The sequence below is a fragment of the Pleurodeles waltl genome, chromosome 4_2, assembly GCF_031143425.1.
Source record: "Pleurodeles waltl isolate 20211129_DDA chromosome 4_2, aPleWal1.hap1.20221129, whole genome shotgun sequence".
Lineage (NCBI taxonomy): Eukaryota > Metazoa > Chordata > Amphibia > Caudata > Salamandridae > Pleurodeles > Pleurodeles waltl.
This window is the reverse complement of record NC_090443.1, coordinates 525,607,289-525,626,147: the sequence shown is the minus strand read 5'-3', so window position 1 is coordinate 525,626,147 and position 18,859 is coordinate 525,607,289. Positions and strand designations below refer to the sequence as shown.

General features: G+C 47.7%; 1 protein-coding gene across 6 annotated transcripts in view; it reads left to right on the top strand.

Moving 5' to 3' along the window:
• SMG7 (SMG7 nonsense mediated mRNA decay factor) overlaps positions 1–18,859 on the top strand; it is a 468,256-nt gene that overhangs the window by 281,877 nt on the left and 167,520 nt on the right. For all 6 annotated transcript variants that reach the window (XM_069232041.1, XM_069232046.1, XM_069232045.1 and 3 more), the window contains one exon: positions 6,174–6,612. In XM_069232041.1, the coding sequence (XP_069088142.1) occupies positions 6,174–6,612 (439 nt within the window). The remainder of the gene's footprint in view (positions 1–6,173; positions 6,613–18,859) is intronic.

Below are 18,859 nucleotides of genomic sequence, written 5' to 3'. Positions count from 1 at the left end.
CCACATGGGGAGAGTGCTTTTGTCACTCTGTGGCTAGTAACAAAGCCTGTACTGGGTGGAGATGCTATCACCTCCCCCAGGCAGGAGCTGTAACACCTGGCGGTGAGCCTCAAAGGCTCACCCCCTTTGTTCCAGCACCACAGGGCACTCCAGCTAGTGGAGTTGCCCGCCCCCTCCGGCCACGGCCCCACTTTTGGCGGCAAGGCCGGAGGAAATAATGAGAATAACAAGGAGGTCGTCACTGGCCAGTCAGGACAGCCCCTAAGGTGTCCTGAGCTGAGGTGACTCTAACTTTTAGAAATCCTCCATCTTGCAGATGGAGGATTCCCCCAATAGGGATAGGAATGTGACCCCCTCCCCTTGGGAGGAGGCACAAAGAGGGTGTACCCACCCTCTGGGCTACTAGCCATTGGCTACTAACCCCCCAGACCTAAACACGCCCTTAAATTTAGTTTTTAAGGGCTCCCCTGAACCTAGGAACTCAGATTCCTGCAACCTAAGAAGAAGAGGACTGCTGAGCTGAAAAACCCTGCAGAGAAGACGGAGACACCAACTGCTTTGGCCCCAGCTCTACCGGCCTGTCTCCCCACTTCTAAAGACACTGCTCCAGCGACGCTTTCCCCAGGACCAGCGACCTCTGAATGCTCAGACGACTGCCCTGCTCTAGAAGGACCAAGAAACTCCCGAGATCAGCGGCCCTGTTCACCAAAGACTGCAACTTTGTTTCCAAAGAAGCAACTTAAAGACAACTGCATTTCCCGCCAGAAGCGTGAGACTTGCTACTCTGCACCCGACACCCCCGGCTCGACTTGTGGGGAAACAACACTTCAGGGAGGACTCCCCGGCGACTCCGAGGCTGTGAGTAACCAGAGTTGCCCCCCCCCCCTCCTGAGCCCCCACAGTGACGCCTGCAGAGGGAATCCCGAGGCTCCCCCTGACCACGACTGCCTGACTCCCAGATCCCGACCCCTGGAAAAGACCCTGCACCCGCAGCCCCCAGGACCTGAAAGATCGGAACTCCAGTGCAGGAGTGACCCCCAGGAGGCCCTCTCTCTTGCCCAGGTGGTGGCTACCCCGAGGAGCCCCCCCAACCCCCGTTGCCTGCCTGCATCGCTGAAGAGACCCCTTGGTCTCCCATTGATTTCAACAACAAACCCGACGTGTGTTGGCACACTGCACCCGGCCGCCCCCGTGCTGCTGAGGGTGTACTTTCTGTGCTAACTTGTGTCCCCCCTGGTGCCCTACAAAACACCCCTGGTCTGCCCTCCGAAGACGCCGGTACTTACCTGCTGGCAGACTGGAACCGGGGCACCCCCTTCTCCATTGAAGCCTATGCGTTTTGGGCACCACTTTGAACTCTGCACCTGACCAGCCCTTAGCTGCTGGTGTGGTAACTTTGGGGTTGCTCTGAACCCCCAACGGTGGGCTACCTTGGACCCAAACTTGAACCCCGTAGGTTGTTTACTTACCTGCAAGAACTAACAATTACTTACCTCCCCTAGGAACTGTGAAAATTGCACTGTCTAGTTTTAAAATAGCTATATGTGTTTTATTTGAAAAGTATATATGCTATTGTGATTATTCAAAGTTCCTAAAGTACTTACCTGCAATACCTTTCATGCAAGGTATTACATGTAGAATTTGAACCTGTGGTTCTTAAAATAAACTAAAAAAATATATTTTTCTATAACAAAACCTATTGGCCTGGATTTGTCTCTGAGTGTGTGTTCCTCATTTATTGCCTGTGTGTATGTACAACAAATGCTTAACACTACTCCTTTGATAAGCCTACTGCTCGACCACACTACCACAAAATAGAGCATTAGTATTATCTCTTTTTGCCACTATCTTACCTCTAAGGGGAAGCCTTGGACTCTGTGCATACTATTCCTTACCTTGAAATAGTGCACACAGAGCCAACTTCCTACAGCAGAGATCCCCTGATTCCAGTAATGATTAGCTGGGGGGTCCACAGAAGTAAAAAAATTAAGAACCTCTTCACTAGACCCAGACTGAACTGAACCACCTCAACACACCAGGAGATTTGGTTTGACAAAAAGGAACTTACTACCAGCACAGTCCTCTGTTCTGTTCTCAAGGCCTTCAGCCTTCACCAAATTGTATCTGTTCACAAACTGAACATCATATTTGCCCTCCTAGGACACGACTCATTGACGGACAGTTCCCTTGTCATGTGCAGTGACAACTACATTGTTGCTTTCAGGATCAATATACCAATCTGTATGGAGTCTTGAAAGAAAACTTGACATAGGAGATCCGTTTTTTCCACTACCTTGAACTCCCACCTCGAGAGACCCCAAGCAACTGAATCTGCACTGTATTGACGTTGATACCACCTCAGACCACAACTAGCCTTAACTTCAGGAAGAACATGTAGTCTAATGACAAGTTAATAGAAATTGAAGCGCAGTTCTACACCCTGCTGCGTAATTGGAGGAAATCAAGGTATGAAAGCAAAATCCTAATGTGCCACAAAATGTCCATCAGAAACACAGACCGCACTGCTGCACATGCACAGTTGTTAATCCTAGTCTATTAAGAGACCTCCACAAGATTCTAGCACAGTTTCATAATCCTAAATGCCAAAATGGACAGACCTTACATGCAACAATCTCTCTGGACCTGCTTCCACATATTGGAAAGATAAAAAACAGGACAAACAGCTAACACTACTTCAAGAACGTGATGGAACCACCACAAAGATGAATACTACCCATGTTCCATTTCTCACAACCTTCAATTCCCTCTCTGAAAAAGCAGTTAACATTAACAATGCATGCTGACTGTCACCTTTAGAACCATCTTCCCAATATTGATACTCTTTACCTAAGCTTTTCAAATGAGGTAGCTAGAAGCATACTGAACAAGTGCTTGGAACTATGGCCTTTCCCACTTGAGCTGAAAATCTTCAGTACACCACTACTCAAGAAGAACTTCGAACCATCCAACTCAGAAAACAGGTAATATCTAACGACCTATACCCAGGTAAAATTTTCAGAAAACCCTAGACCCACCCTCTCCCCCCCCCCTCCCCCCCAAGCCCCTGTTTTACTGAGGAATACTTTTATCTCACTAAATGAATAACAGGTCTTCTTTGTAAGCAAGATTAGGCACTTGAGTGCACAGTACTTCAGCTAGTACAAGGGACATTGTGATGCCAGTCTCTTACAATGTCAGCATCCATGGAAGGTGGATGCTTGGCTGTAGGGTACCAATGAACAGTGTAAGGAAATGCCTCCTTGGCATGGTTACCCCCTGACTTTTTGCCTTTGCTGATGCTATGTTTTGAATTGAAAGTGTGCTGAGGCCTGCTAACCAGGCCCCAGCACCAGTGTTCTTTCCCTAACCTGTACTTTTGATTCCACAATTGGCACACCCTGGCATCCAGATAAGTCCCTTGTAACTGGTACCTCTGGTACCAAGGGCCCTGATGCCAGGGAAGGTCTCTAAGGGCCGCAGCATGTATTATGCCACCCTAAGAGACCCCTCACTCAGCACAGACCCACTGCTTACCAGCTTGTGTGTGCTAGTGAGAACAAAATGAGTAAGTCGACATGGCACTCCCCTCAGGGTGCCATGCCAGCCTCTCACTGCCTATGCAGTATAGGTAAGACACCCCTCTAGCAGGCCTTACAGCCCTAAGGCAGGGTGCACTATACCATAGGTGAGGGTACCAGTGCATGAGCACTGTGCCCCTACAGTGTCTAAGCAAAACCTTAGACATTGTAAGTGCAGGGTAGCCATAAGAGTATATGGTCTGGGAGTCTGTTTTACACGAACTCCACAGCACCATAATGGCTACACTGAAAACTGGGAAGTTTGGTATCAAACTTCTCAGCACAATAAATGCACACTGATGCCAGTGTACATTTTATTGTAAAATACACCACAGAGGGCACCTTAGAGGTGCCCCCTGAAACTTAACCGACTATCTGTGTAGGCCGACTGGTTCCAGCAGCCTGCCACACTATAGACATGTTGCTGGCCCCATGGGGAGAGTGCCTTTGTCACTCTGAGGCCAGTAACAAAGCCTGCACTGGGTGGAGATGCTAACACCTCCCCCAGGCAGGAGCTGTAACACCTGGCGGTGAGCCTCAAAGGCTCACCCCTTTGTCACAGCACCGCAGGACACTCCAGCTAGTGGAGTTGCCCGCCCCCGGCCCCCACTTTTGGCGGCAAGGCCGGAGAAAATAATGAGAATAACAAGGAGGAGTCACTGGCCAGTCAGGACAGCCCCTAAGGTGTCCTGAGCTGAGGTGACTCTAACTTTTAGAAATCCTCCATCTTGCAGATGGAGGATTCCCCCAATAGGATTAGGGATGTGACCCCCTCCCCTTGGGAGGAGGCACAAAGAGGGTGTACCCACCCTCAGGGCTAGTAGCCATTGGCTACTAACCCCCCAGACCTAAACACGCCCTTAAATTTAGTATTTAAGGGCTCTCCCTGAACCTAGAAACTAGATTCCTGCAACTACAAGAAGGAGGACTGCCGAGCTGACAAACCCCTGCAGAGGAAGAACAGAAGACACCAACTGCCTTGGCCCCAGACTTACCGGCCTGTCTCCTGCCTTCCAAAGAAACCTGCTCCAGCGACGCTTTCCAAGGGACCAGCGACCTCTGAATCTTCTGAGGACTGCCCTGCTTCGAAAAAGACAAGAAACTCCAGAGGACAGCGGCACTGCTCCAAAAGAACTGCAACTTTGTTACAAGGAGCAGATTTAAAGACCCCTGCAATTCCCCGCAAGAAGCGTGAGACTTGCAACACTGCACCCGGCGACCCCGACTCGACTGGTGGAGAACAACCAACTCAGGGAGGACCCTCCGGCGACTCTACGACTGTGAGTAACCAAAGTTGTCCCCCCTGAGCCCCCACAGCGACGCCTGCAGAGGGAATCCCCAGGCTCCCCCTGACCGCGACTGTCCGAACTCCATTTCCCGACGGCTGGAAAAGACCCTGCACCCGCAGCCCCCAGCCCCTAAAGAAACGGAACTTCTGTGCAGGAGTGACCCCCAGGAGGCCCTCTCCCTTGCCCAGGTGGTGGCTACCCCGAGGAGCCCCCCCCCCCCCCCTTGCCTGCCTGCATCGCTGAAGAGACCCCTTGGTCTCCCATTGAAACCTGAAGGAAACCCGACGCGTGTTTGCACACTGCACCCGGCCGCCCCCGCGCTGCTGAGGGTGTACTTTCTGTGCTACTTTGTGTCCCCCCCGGTGCCCTACAAAACCCCCCTGGTCTGCCCTCCGAAGACGCGGGTACTTACCTGCTGGCAGACTGGAACCGGGGCACCCCCTTCTCTCCATTATAGCCTATGTGTTTTGGGCACCTCTTTGACCTTTGCACCTGACCGGCCCTGAACTGCTGGTGTGATAACTTTGGGGTTGCTCTGAACCCCCAACGGTGGGCTACCTTGGACCAAAAACTCAAACCTGTAAGTGACTTACTTACCTGTGAAAACTAACACTAACTTACCTCCCCCAGGAACTGTGAAAATTGCACTAAGTGTCCACTTTTAAAACAGCTTATTGTGTTTTATGTAAAAAGTATACATGCTAAAGTAATGATTCAAAGTTCCTAGAGTACTTACCTGCAATACCTTTCAATAGAGCTATTACATGTAAAATTTGAACCTGTGGTTCTTAAAATAAACTAAGAAAATATATTTTTCTATAACAAAACCTATTGGCTGGATTTGTCTCTGAGTGTGTGTACCTCATTTATTGTCTATGTGTATGTACAACAAATGCTTAACCCTACTCCTTGGATAAGCCTACTGCTCGACCACACTACCACAAAATAGAGCATTAGTATTATCTCTTTTTACCACTATTTTACCTCTAAGGGGAACCCTTGGACTCTGTGCATGCTATTCCTTACTTTGAAATAGCACATACAGAGCCAACTTCCTACAAACAGTTAATAGTTGTCTTCTGACATGGGCGTTGAGTGTAAATTGGCTTTATTAAGATGTTGAACTATTTTGTGCAGTTTTGTGTTTTAGTACCAAATGACAACCTTATGGAGGTAAATTTTGCATTGTAGTTTGACAGTGATTTGCTTTGATGAAGCAGGGATTGTGTGCTTCTACTCAGTTTGTTCCCATGCACTCCGGTTTTCTGAGGCTTCCACTAACCTTTGTATGTGTTCCTTTCTTTAGGTTAATTCAGTGTCAAAACAATGGAGGAAAGCTTTATTTTGTTACTGATATCCCAGAGTTGAACATGGATGAGCCGAATGAGGTGAAAGACACGATTGTCCTTCGAGAAACTTCCCCCTTGGAGTCTTTTTCCACTGACAGCAGCGCAGGACTTAAATCAGTGCTATCCACAGGTCGAACCCAGGGTACCAGCTGCGAAATATCAGAGAAGCCCATGGTCACCTTTAAGGAGAACATTAAACCTAGGGAGGTGAATCGTGAGCCAGGGCGTAATTTTCCCTCACGGGACTTGTGCAAAAATGGAAGGGATTTTGGAAAAGGACTGAATGGACCCACGAACAAAAATGATGTAAAAAAAGACAACAAGCGAAAGAACGATATGAAAAGGAATGGGCTTGATAAGGCCCCAGATGCAGGAAAGCAAAATATTTCTGTGCAGGTAAATCATAGTCATTTTTTTTCTCCTATACAGTTTGTGTACCTTCTCTCCTTTCTTGTGCAAGCTTCTGGGCCACCTCTGACCCATTATGCCCTGATTAGATGATGATTATGTTGGTGGTGGAAGGGGTATTTACAATTTTATAGGAGCGCTGTGGACTTGCCAACCTCATAATCTGAGATACCTGTTGAAACTTCCCTCTCCCTTAGCTGTGTTGGGTAACACTGCTCATACCATGTGGGCTATTTTTTTGTCCACACCCAGGCATGCAAATAGCTCTTGGGACTGGCTTATGTAGAGGAGATTTTACCCACGTAGTGGTCAAAATAACACACCACCCTCTGTCTTAAATATGCCTGCAGTTGCCTCCATCATTTCTCAATGCCTCACCTTCTCGTGTTTTGGAAAGTGTTAAATCTCCTTTCCTCATGGCTCAGCAGCACCATTGAAACAGCCTTGTCCTGAGCTTGTCCTGAATGGTTGCACAACTTCTTTTCTATCTTTATTGGCCCCTATAAACTGTTAAGTCAATAAACAGCACTTAACATACTTTGATATATCTTTTATTCACATAATTTTTTCATAGGCCCCTTGAGAGTTGTCAGTGCACCAGCTTCTCCCGAAACCTTAAATCAGAGGCTGATATTTGCTTTAGGCACAGAGGTTCTCATGAACGCTTCTAACATTCCTCACCTTTTGTATTCCCCTGAGTGCAAGAATGGCATATATCTGGGTCCAAAGTGAGGTGGCAGGGTGTGCAAAATAGCACTAATTGTACTCTAATTGTGTTGGCCTAAGTGGGATGGGTATGCCCAGATGTGGGTCGTGCACACTGTCACTGAAACCAAGCTGTACCCGGCTCATAACTAGGGTGAAACCGGTCCTGGGTAGCTTATGGTTCAGATCAGGGAGGACCTGGCTTGGCAGCTCAGGCTGGACTGTTCTGATTGGAGTAGGGCCAAGAATGATTTGCATATAGCTAGGTCCAAACTGTGGTGGCAGGGTGTGCAAAATAGCAATAGATTGGGATGCTGCCCGAATGATTTCCAGTGATTAAGATTAACTTAAGCCTTCCATTCATCACTGTTTTGTATACTGATCACACTCTATGGCAGCCTTCCTCCGACTCCAGAAATGATTGCAAGGATCGATATTTAACAAAAGGAGAGTACAAGAGCAACCCAGAATGTTCATGTGAACCTGGGTACAATTACAACAAAACACATATTCATGTGAAACTCACTTAGAAACAATTGTTGTATTGTAGCAGAAAATTGTCTTACTACTGACTTAATCTTATCTTATGCTCTGGCAATGGTTTTGTACAATAATAAAAATACATTATATTCTATAAGCTTTGGCACTGGTGTTTAGTGGACCAAACCACAATGGTTTTTGATAGAAAACTTACTGTCTTCGTTTGTAAAAATACCTTGAATGATTAAGTCAGTAGTAAGCCAATTTTCTGCTACAATACAACAATTGTTTCTAAGTGAGTTTTACGTGAATGTGTTTTGTTGTAAGGACCGATATTTAGGCATCACCCCTGCACACTAAAGTTAATTTTTTTCTACATTCTTCAACGTGGATTCGGTGTGCCATTCCAGTACTTTTGTGGTTTCTTACTGCCAAAAAAATTATTTATGTCTGATAATGTACGCAACTATAAACTTCTAAACCACAAGCTTCATACCATGCCACAACTGCATCAAACTGATGTCAGTCATGGACTTACTTGACATCTGTCTGTGATGTTTAAGGTCCCATCATGACTTCAAATCCTGTGTCAAATGCTCCCTGTTGCACAGGAAGGTATCATGGAGCACAAGGCAAAACTGTACGTCACTGAGCACAATTTCACTCCAAGTCTTGGGCCTGGGTCCGCACCTGGTCTCTGTCCTGAGGTAAGTGGAAAGGCAGGTTGTATCATAGACTTAAGTGTTATTACTGCCCTTCTGTCATTGCTGCTCGAGGGAGAAGTTGTGCAGTTGTCACTTGAAGGATCCAACTCCTCCTCAGTTGTCCAGTTCAGAGCCTATTTCTAATCTGTTCCAGATCTGACTCCATTGCCATTGTTGGATATGGAAACTTTTTCAGCAAAACAACACAGTCAATATGTTATGAGATCACACAAGTGCAAATTCCGGTGTGGTGAGAATTCCCAGATAGTGCCACTACATTGCCTACAGACTGGAGGACTTATTTGATCAGATTTGGTCCTTGAAACTGTTCTGCATGATGATGATGAGGAGTAGGCAGACCATTAGCTCTCCCCTTATCATAATGATTATGACCTGTATGTAGATTTATAAAATTCTAAAAGCGCCAGATACTTCTAAGACAGAACTGGACTCCCAGCTGGGGCCCCATGCAGACATAGTCCCTCATTTACAGTGATAATTTGCAAAACTACTGAAGTGATTGACCTTTGGTTCTCAAGGTAGATACTAAAGCAGTTCTGCTAATAGATATTGCAGCCTGAGTATGCAACTTCAGAGCTTTGCTGCCCTTCAAAGAGCTTCTTACAGATGTTTTGATGGTAAACTCGTTTAAACAGTGTTTGACTTCACTGGTGAGTCCTATAGCTAAGTTTCATAGGCCTCTTGTTGGCACTTCAGTGCGCCTGCATTCCCTCACATCTGAGGCAAAACGACATTCATGCGGTGTTGCCTGGTGCCTCCTAGAGTCTACGCACGGGTGCACTGCTGTAAAAGCTGCTGGATCCAGACTTGTCTGTGGGTATTCTAAAATTGAGGAATCGGCTTTCAGTGTCCACCAGACAGAGCTTTACTGAAGGTAAATACATTGTTTGTTTGCCTAGTTGACCTTTGTTGTTTAAGTTACCTGATTTAATGCATTTCGTGAAAAGTCTCATGTTTTCTCCTCCTTCTCGTGTTATGCTACAATGAGAATTTAACTAGGTCCTTGCGTTTGTATGCTCCTTTTAAGACTGCACAGCTGTTCAGAGGCTGCTGACCGCTTACACTGTTCTCCTTATTAAATACTACTTTGTGCCATGTCCCTGAACTGCAGGTACGATCTGATAGAGACTACTTTCCTCAGATTCCTTACCTTTGAATTATCCCCAGACATCAGACTGGATACAGAAATTTTCATGCAGTACCCCTGTGCGCTGGTATGTAGTTGTTCAGCTCCATGTTGTCTGCGCCAGAAGTGAGGTACGTGGTACCTATATAGGTGCCCCTTGGCACGCTGACATCAGCTTTTTTTTTTCTTTGTTTTTTTTCTTTTTTCTTTCTGCAGCAGTCACATTTTGACTGGATTTTTTCTGTTTTATTGACTGCTCTTGAGAATAATTCTGTACTCCTGGTGTCACAGGGATGTCTCCCAAGAAACCAACTGGTTTCAAACCATATGGCGCCTGTCACAGATGTCTGTGATAGACCCACTTTTGGTCTCTAGTGAATCAAGAAAGACCATGACTGAAACGCCTTCGAGGATTGCCTCTCCATGCTCCTGAAGAGGCAGCGCTCCCTCAAGCTCCTCGTCCCCTGACTTCGGATGACCATGTGACGATCAAGATCCCAGTCACGTGGAAGGTCCAGGATCGCTTGCTGAGCTGCACCAGGCAATTGTCGTCCCAGTCAAAGTCGGGAAAGTTGCACAAAAAAAAGAAATCCAACAAGTCGAAGAGGCCTTCAACTTCTCCGTATCCGTCCAGGTCTTCGGCCCTGCACCTCAGTTAAGCCCCAATTGGGATCGGCTCTGCGCTTCCCTGATTTTTGCCAGAGTGACCAACTGAGTGAGTTCTGTGAGGCCATGCAGCCTCATTTTAGGGTAGCCTGAACCCTCTGGAGTGCCTTAAGACCCCTTGGGATCAGGAGCGGTCCCGAATAGATTCCCACCAATGGTACTCCTGTTGCCGGTCCGGCCCCATAGATCCAGTTTTGGATCCAGAGCAGCACCACCATCAAGATTGAGACCTCCAGCGCCTTCTGTTGTCCGGAACCATGCATTCCAGTACGGAACCAGGGTCTTTTGTCTTTGACAGTCCTGGTACTTGGAATGAATAGGATGGGTACCGTGATGCTGAAGAATATCGCCAACCATTGAATGATACTGAGGACACCTTTTATAAGAGTCTGGCGGATGCCAGTGCGTTAGACCCCTCACCTGGCACTGGCTGGGTCTCCCCTCTTACTGTGACTGCCGAGGTGGGGGCCTCTTTTGCTATGGTGGTGTGTAGGGCGGCTAAGGTTTTGATGGAAGTACTTCAAACAGACTGCTCCTCCAAACCCTTGCTCCTCTTTAATGAAACCCTCACCGACGTCTCCTTGTGGCCTGGTCCAAGCCTTGTAGTGGGGCTCCAAGTTGCCACCTCTCCACTCCAGATCTTTCTCAAACAGGAGCTACTCAAAATGCTCACGCTTGTTCAAGTTCTGTCGCACTGGCGTTTCCAAGTCGGCTCTCACTTGGAGACGCTTTTCATCTGGAGCTTCAGCCTTCTGTATCCCTTTCCGCCAATACCACTCCTGCCCAGAGATCTCAAGAAGATCAGAAATGACTGGCCCAAGTCATTCTTGTGGCTCCGGATTGGTCATGGTGACTGGTATCGGAGCTGTTGAGCATGAGCATTGGTTCTCCGGTCAAGCTGCCTCTTCTGGAGGATCTTCTGTCACAGCAACAGGGGAGGGTTTTGAACCCACCCCTGCACAGTTTTCACCTACGTGTGTTGAGATTGAGCGGTGACAATTGACAGCTTTCTACCTTCCTTCCGATGTCTGTGATGTCATTCTGGCAGCCAGGCGCCCCTCCACCAAATCTGTATATACCTGCTGATCCTCCAGTGATCAGGCCCTGTAGCTTCTTTGTAAGTGCCAAGTAAGTGGTACTTCTAGTACCTAAGTGCTGCAGAGATTCCCTAAGAGCTGCAGCACAACTTGTGCCACTCTAAGGGACCCAGCACCAACCTCATGCCAGACTGCCATTGCAGGCTGCGTGACAAGGTGCTCCCTAAAAGTGAGAACACCTCATGAACCACAGACTGTGTGCCATATCCCCTAAACACTGCATGTAATATTTGTAAGTTGTCCCTGCAGCAGGCCATTACAGTCCTAAGGCAGGCTGCATTATATTACATGTGTGGGCTTAACTGCAAGAGCAAATATGCCCCTGCTATATCTTAGTCGATTCTCAGACATAGTAAGTGAACAGGGGAGCCATTTTAAGTACATGTGATGGACACTGATCAATACAGGTTCCCCAAAATGATGGCTTCGCAGAAGATAGGGATGTTTGATATCGGACATCTCCTATTAATAAACCCTCACCAATTCCAGTGATGTATTTGTTAATACACGCTCTCAGAGGTGCCCCCTGAAAAACTACCAACTGCTGGTGAGCTCATTGACCAAGTCTATAGGTCAGAAACAAAGCCTTCTCTGGTCAGGGTGTTCACGCCCCTCGCAGCAGGATGACCTGCAAATCTGCATTCCCAGACTGGGAGCTTCAAAGAAGCCCCAACCTTTGGTATGCAGAACGGACTTTCCTCAGAGGAGGATGCTGACTCCTGCCCAGGGCCCATCTGGCACCTGGACAGGCCGGAAAGTAGCCATGTAGAAGGCGTGTTGTCTTTTCAGGCTGGAAACACCCCTGGGGTGATGAGCCTGAAGAGGATCGGACTTAAGAAATTCCACCATCTTGTGTGTGGTAGAATTTAGGAACTCTGGACAGGTTGATGCCGACTCCCCACAGGAAATAGTCATTTAGGGGGTGTAGTGACCCCAAGGGTAAGTAGCCCATTGACTACTGCCCTTCACTTCCCTTAACACCACCCCCTAAATTGAGTATATGTCACTGGACACAAAGAGTGGACTAGAAGCCTGATGAACCGGCAAACCGAGGAGCACGACTGACTTGGTGCCAACCCTGTCGGCCTGCCTGCTGCACCCAACCCAGCGGAGCAACTGACCTGTTCTGCTGCTGCAGCCTCTGAGAAACTGGGAGAGCTGCCAGTGCCTCGCAAATCACCAAGAAGAGCTCCCTTCGAGTAGAAGAGCTGCTCCCCTGCATCTGCAGGCACCCAGAAGAGGACTGAAACTGCCAAAAAAACAGACTCTGGCCATCAACACTGGACCCGAGCTGACCAGCACATGTTGAAGTGTGATCCCCAGGCCCTCTTGAGACGAAGCCACAATGAGTTTGCCCACTGTGGACTTACAGACAGCGAATGCAGCTTGTTTCTGCTGACCCCCTACCGTCTGCCACTGAGAGTGACCAGGAGACAGAAGCCTGATGTGTCAGGCCACCTCTGCACCCGTCTGCCCTGCTGGACCGAGGAGAACCAGGGGTGTCACCACGTCTTCCAGCCTCGTGAGACCTGAGCCCACTTGCTGGCTTGGTCGGACTGGACCCCCAGTCCACACCTGCAGACTGTTTCTGTGAGTACCCCCCCCCCCCCCCCCCACACAAACACACACACACCCTCACCCCCCAACTGCAAGGAACTCCAGGAGGAAGTGGTGTGAGCTGCTTGTTGCCAGAGCCATGGAAGGCACACCTCAGCTTCTGAACTCTTAGAGGCCATTGTTGGGTAAGACTGGAGCAGGGCTGCTGGTCATTTGGGAGACTTGTATGAGCTCAGTGGATTAGCGCTGAGAGATTAAACAATGAAGACGAGATCAAAGTATTAATGTTCCAGGACTGTATTGTAGTGGTCCAAGGCAGAGGTTTCATATGCTGCACAGGCATATATCTGTGTAGGAAAGAGAATTGTTCCTCACAGCTGTACAGATAGCAAAGCATAAACAGACACCACACCTATTGCCGAATCCCTCTAACCTAGAAAGTCTACAGTTTCTTGTGTGACTGGTCCAACTGTCAACCTAAATCTTGTCATCAGGGGTCCTAAGCTGGATTCCATCATAGAATGGACTGCGACTCAAAAGATTAAAGAACTGCAAGCAGGACACACCTTGTGAGTATAAGTTGCCGAACTGAAACTAATACCCTGTTGTAGGAAGCTGGCTCTGTATATAGTGGACCAAAATGAAGTACACTGTGCAGGCAGTCCAAACAAACCCCAGAGTAACTATAGAGGCACAAATGACACCCCAAATGTTCTTTTGTGGTAGTGTCGGTGAGCTGCTATGCATATCAGAGAGTAGTGCTAAGCATGCAGGGCGCATACACAGGTAGTAGGTGAGACACACTCAATAAAGAAATCCAGCACCAATTTATAAAAATAACACGCACTTCATCCTATGGTGGGAAACCATGTACTGCATTCGGACACTTCACAGCAATGTACGGGGCTGTTCTCCGAGACCTAAGGTGGTGAATACGAGACAAGGTCCAAGGCCACACCAAGAGATCACCTCAGGAGTCTCTGGAGTCCCATTCACTTCAATTGGGGGGGGTCCGGTCACTAAGTTGTTGCCGGGATGGACTGGAAAGTCATTCCAGGGGAACCCACAGGACACCAGACTCTTGAAGTCCTTGGACACGTGGGGACACCGTTGGTCCACTCCTCAGGCTGTAAGGCTCGGGTGCAGTGGTGTCTTCTGGCATGGAAGGCAGTTGCGGTCTCAGGTGCCAACAGCTTCCAGTTGCAATAGCTACTTCTTTGTGGCTGCTGTCCATAAGTTAAAGGAGCAGGGCAATGCTGCAGGATTGCCTCTGAGGTTGCTTTTAAGTCCCTCCTCTAGTTACATGGGCTCATCTGACGCTGGCAACGATCCTAATGGCCCCCTCTTGGCATAAGGTTTATGAGCACTGGCAGCGGTCCTCAATGCAGTTGGATGCACTGGGTGACAGCCCCAACAGTCCTAATGGCCCACCCTCTGACATACATGGGTCAATGGCGAAAGTCTCTGTTGAAACAGACGATAGTCCAAGCAGGTTCAGAGGCAAAGGGGGACTACTCCAACAGTCCCAGTAGCATACGTCACACTGGGGTGCCAGATATGGGAGACTGCCCCAATATTGTTGCCTGTACCAGGCGACGGCCCAGAACTTCAGGATGCCCCTTCTGGAGGATACAGACATCTGCGAGCCAGAGACCTGACTGCTGTCTGGCAACAGTGGTACCAACTAGACCAGGCGCCTCCAACTCTGCTCACTAGGAAGCTCACTGGGCCTTGCTCCCTCAAATCTTTCTCCTCCGCCGCCTCTCTTGGTAGACAGGTAAAAGGCTGGTGATCCAGGCACAGGCCGAATGTTCTTGGCTTCCTGGATGAGAACCCCTCATTCAGCTGGCATACCTTGGTCCCCAGTCCTGGTTGCAGTAGCTTGAAGTGTTAGCCACCTTCTTTTTCCTGATGTAGTGCTATTGAATAAAGCGTGAGTCTGCTTCACCTCTCCCCCCTCCCCCCACCACCTCAACAACCTTTTAGCTCCTATCCAGTCACATTGGGTTTTAATGTCTCAGCCTTTGAAATTCGGGCCGTGGGTCTCAGCTCCTTTGAAATGCCTTCTCCTCTGCCTTGTCCGTTGTCTTTAAACTTTTACCATATCACTAAGTTGTTTCATTATCCAGTCAGCCTAGTCCCAATAATATACATACTCTAAACTGTAGCTCAAACCCATAGTCTTACACTGACTCTACACTAACCCAATCTTAAGGAGCACGTATACCTATTATTTAACACAAACCCATCTTAAATGTTTTATACATTTTTTAAATGTTTTAGGATTCTTCATTTTTCCAAAATTTGCATTTCATTATCTCACTTATTTCAAAATTTAGGCCTAGCTTTAGAAAAAGGTTTACTGCCTTCCCCCGAGTATTGGGTAAGGAAGCAAACGCATGAGAAAATGCACTTCTAACTGTGAGGCAACCAAATTCTTCCAATGTCACTTCCTACTAAAATGTACTGAATCAAAGTGTCAAACAATGCTGAGATTCTTTCTCTAGAATAGCATAAGAAACACCCTATCTGGTCTTCAAAAGCTATAGTTTGTTTACTTCAGTAGTTGAAAGAAATGGCAGACTATACAGCCAGTGAGATCTGTGCATGCACTTGCAGACATGCTAGTTCAAAATGTTACCCTTGCACACATATGATAACAGAAATGGTAAAGCTTTTTTCTGCAACAACTGTAGTCTGATGCAAATCAGTGGTGGTGTTGGCCAGGTTCTCAAGTTCATTAACTTACAGCCAACAAAAGAATACTTATCTTGCTTCTAAGTCTTTTTAAGACAGTACACATTTTAAAATTGAAAGTTTTATTATTCCAATGCTCCCTGAATAAAGTCGAGATTTCGCCACAAACTTAACATAACCTAGCTGAAACCTCAGTTAATCCTTGCCAGATTTTTGATGCAGCTGGATAATTCTATGGAAGTGGCTTATGCTCAATTAAAGAAAGCAGAGACCCTGAGGCAACCTATCTTCCACTTCACATAGCGATCTCAGCATGAAAAGCTTTAAGCCACAAGGCCTAAAAGCCTCATTATGCTTCCTCTGACTTGTCTGAAAATGAAAACCTTCCAGCACCACCTGACATTTTTTTTAGGACCAACTATGAGAGCTGCAGTGGAAGAAAATACTTGGCTCATAAAAAGATCTACATTCTTCTCTTTGACCTTTGGGAATCCATCTTCGTCAGTGGTTTGTCATCAATTTCACAAATAATGCCTGTTCAAATACAGTCCTAACTGTCAGTCTGAACTCTTATTGATTATGTTCAGTCTAAGCACTGATACTTCATGTGAATTCTCTACAATTGAGAAATATATTTTTGAAACTGAGGTATCTTCTTACTCTTTTAGGTTGCTTATTGACTGAGTTCTGAGCTCCATATTTTGACAGTTTCCCTGTGTCAGCTTGCATGTTAGACTTGGTGCATTAAAGCAACACTTTCCCCTTGATCTTTGAATTGCTGGCAAAAATAAATATCCGCAGTGACTGCCTGAATAGGTTGGACTGCGCTGCTTACAAATGACTGTGCTTCAATTTTCTGCCTATCATCAGCATGCAGAAATTGCCTCTGTTAGATTAGCACATGACCATTATTGGCGTCCTATCTTACAAGGGCAGGAAAATATTATTTTCCTGCACAACTGCATCTTTTCCTGTCCTGTGCAATTATTTTGTCTCATAATCCTGTGGTGGTGCCAACATCCTTCTAGAGGCAACAGCACCCGTGTTTCCAAGGACAGGGGTGGAGATGGGGCAGCTAAAGGAGTTCCTGCCTCAGTGGCAAAGTATCACCTTAAACCTGTAGGTTCTGTCCATTGTAGAGCAAGGTTACTGCCTGGAACTGTCTCACCACCACACATCCCCTGCAAACACCTCTTCTCACTAGAACTACTACAGGAAGTAGTAGATGCACAGGGCATAGAGCCTGTGCTGCTTCAACAACATGGCAAAGGAGTGTGCTCCCTGTACTTTCCAATCCCCAAGAAAGACGGTTCCCTTAGGCCAATAATAGATCACAGACCCCCTCAACAAATACATCCTGTGATAGCAATTTCACATGGTCATGAATCTGGACGTCATCCGACTATTGCAGCAAGGTGACTTCTTGATCCCTCTCGACATGAAGGATGCCTATTTTCATATCCGATTCACCCAGCAAATGGCTGCTACCTCCGGTTTATTGTAAGTGAATGTAGGAAGTTGGCTCTGTATGTGCTATTTCAAAGTAAGGAATAGCATGCACAGAGTCCAAGGGTTCCCCTTAGAGGTAAAATAGTGGTAAAAAAATAGATAATACTAATGCTCTATTTTGTGGTAGTGTGGTCGAGCAGTAGGCTTATCCAAGGAGTAGTGTTGAGCATTTGTTGTACATACACATAGGCAATAAATGAGGTACACACACTCAGAGACAAATCCAGCCAATAGGTTTTTGTATAGAAAAATATCTTTTCTTAGTTTATTTTAAGAACCACCGGTTCAAATTCTACATGTAATATCTCATTCGAAAGGTATTGCAGGTAAGTACTTTAGGAACTTTAAAGCATAAAAATTGCATGTATACTTTACAAGTTATTGACAAATAGCTGTTTTAAAAGTGGACACTTAGTGCAATTTTCACAGTTCCTAGGGGAGGTAAGTTTTGGTTAGTTTTACCAGGTAAGTAAGACACTTACAGGGTTCAGTTCTTGGTCCAAGGTAGCCCACCGTTGGGGGTTCAGAGCAACCCCAAAGTCACCACACCAGCAGCTCAGGGCCGGTCAGGTGCAGAGTTCAAAGTGGTGCCCAAAACACATAGGCTAGAATGGAGAGAAGGGGGTGCCCCGGTTCCGGTCTGCTTGCAGGTAAGTACCCGCGTCTTCGGAGGGCAGACCAGAGGGGTTTTGTAGGGCACCGGGGGGGACACAAGCCCACACAGAAATTTCACCCTCAGCGGCGCGGGGGCGGCCGGGTGCAGTGTAGAAACAGGCGTCGGGTTCGCAATGTTAGTCTATGAGAGATCTCGGGATCTCTTCAGCGCTGCAGGCAGGCAAGGGGGGGGTTCCTCGGGGAAACCTCCACTTGGGCAAGGGAGAGGGACTCCTGGGGGTCACTTCTCCAGTGAAAGTCCGGTCCTTCAGGTCCTGGGGGCTGCGGGTGCAGGGTCTCTCCCAGGCGTCGGGACTTTGGATTCAAAGAGTCGCGGTCAGGGGAAGCCTCGGGATTCCCTCTGCAGGCGGCGCTGTGGGGGCTCAGGGGGGACAGGTTTTGGTACTCACAGTCGTAGAGTAGTCCGGGGGTCCTCCCTGAGGGGTTGGTTCTCCACCAGCCGAGTCGGGGTCGCCGGGTGCAGTGTTGCAAGTCTCACGCTTCTTGCGGGGAGCTTGCAGGGTTCTTTCAAAGCTGCTGGAAACAAAGTTGCAGCCTTTCTTGGAGCAGGTCCGCTGTCCTCGGGAGTTTCTTGTCTTTTCGAAGCAGGGGCAGTCCTCAGAGGATGTCGAGGTCGCTGGTCCCTTTGGAAGGCGTCGCTGGAGCAGGATCTTTGGAAGGCAGGAGACAGGCCTGTGAGTTTCTGGAGCCAAGGCAGTTGTCGTCTTCTGGTCTTCCTCTGCAGGGGTTTTCAGCTAGGCAGTCCTTCTTCTTGTAGTTGCAGGAATCTAATTTTCTAGGGTTCAGGGTAGCCCTTAAATACTAAATTTAAGGGCGTGTTTAGGTCTGGGGGGTTAGTAGCCAATGGCTACTAGCCCTGAGGGTGGGTACACCCTCTTTGTGCCTCCTCCCAAGGGGAGGGGGTCACAATCCTAACCCTATTGGGGGAATCCTCCATCTGCAAGATGGAGGATTTCTAAAAGTCAGAGTCACTTCAGCTCAGGACACCTTAGGGGCTG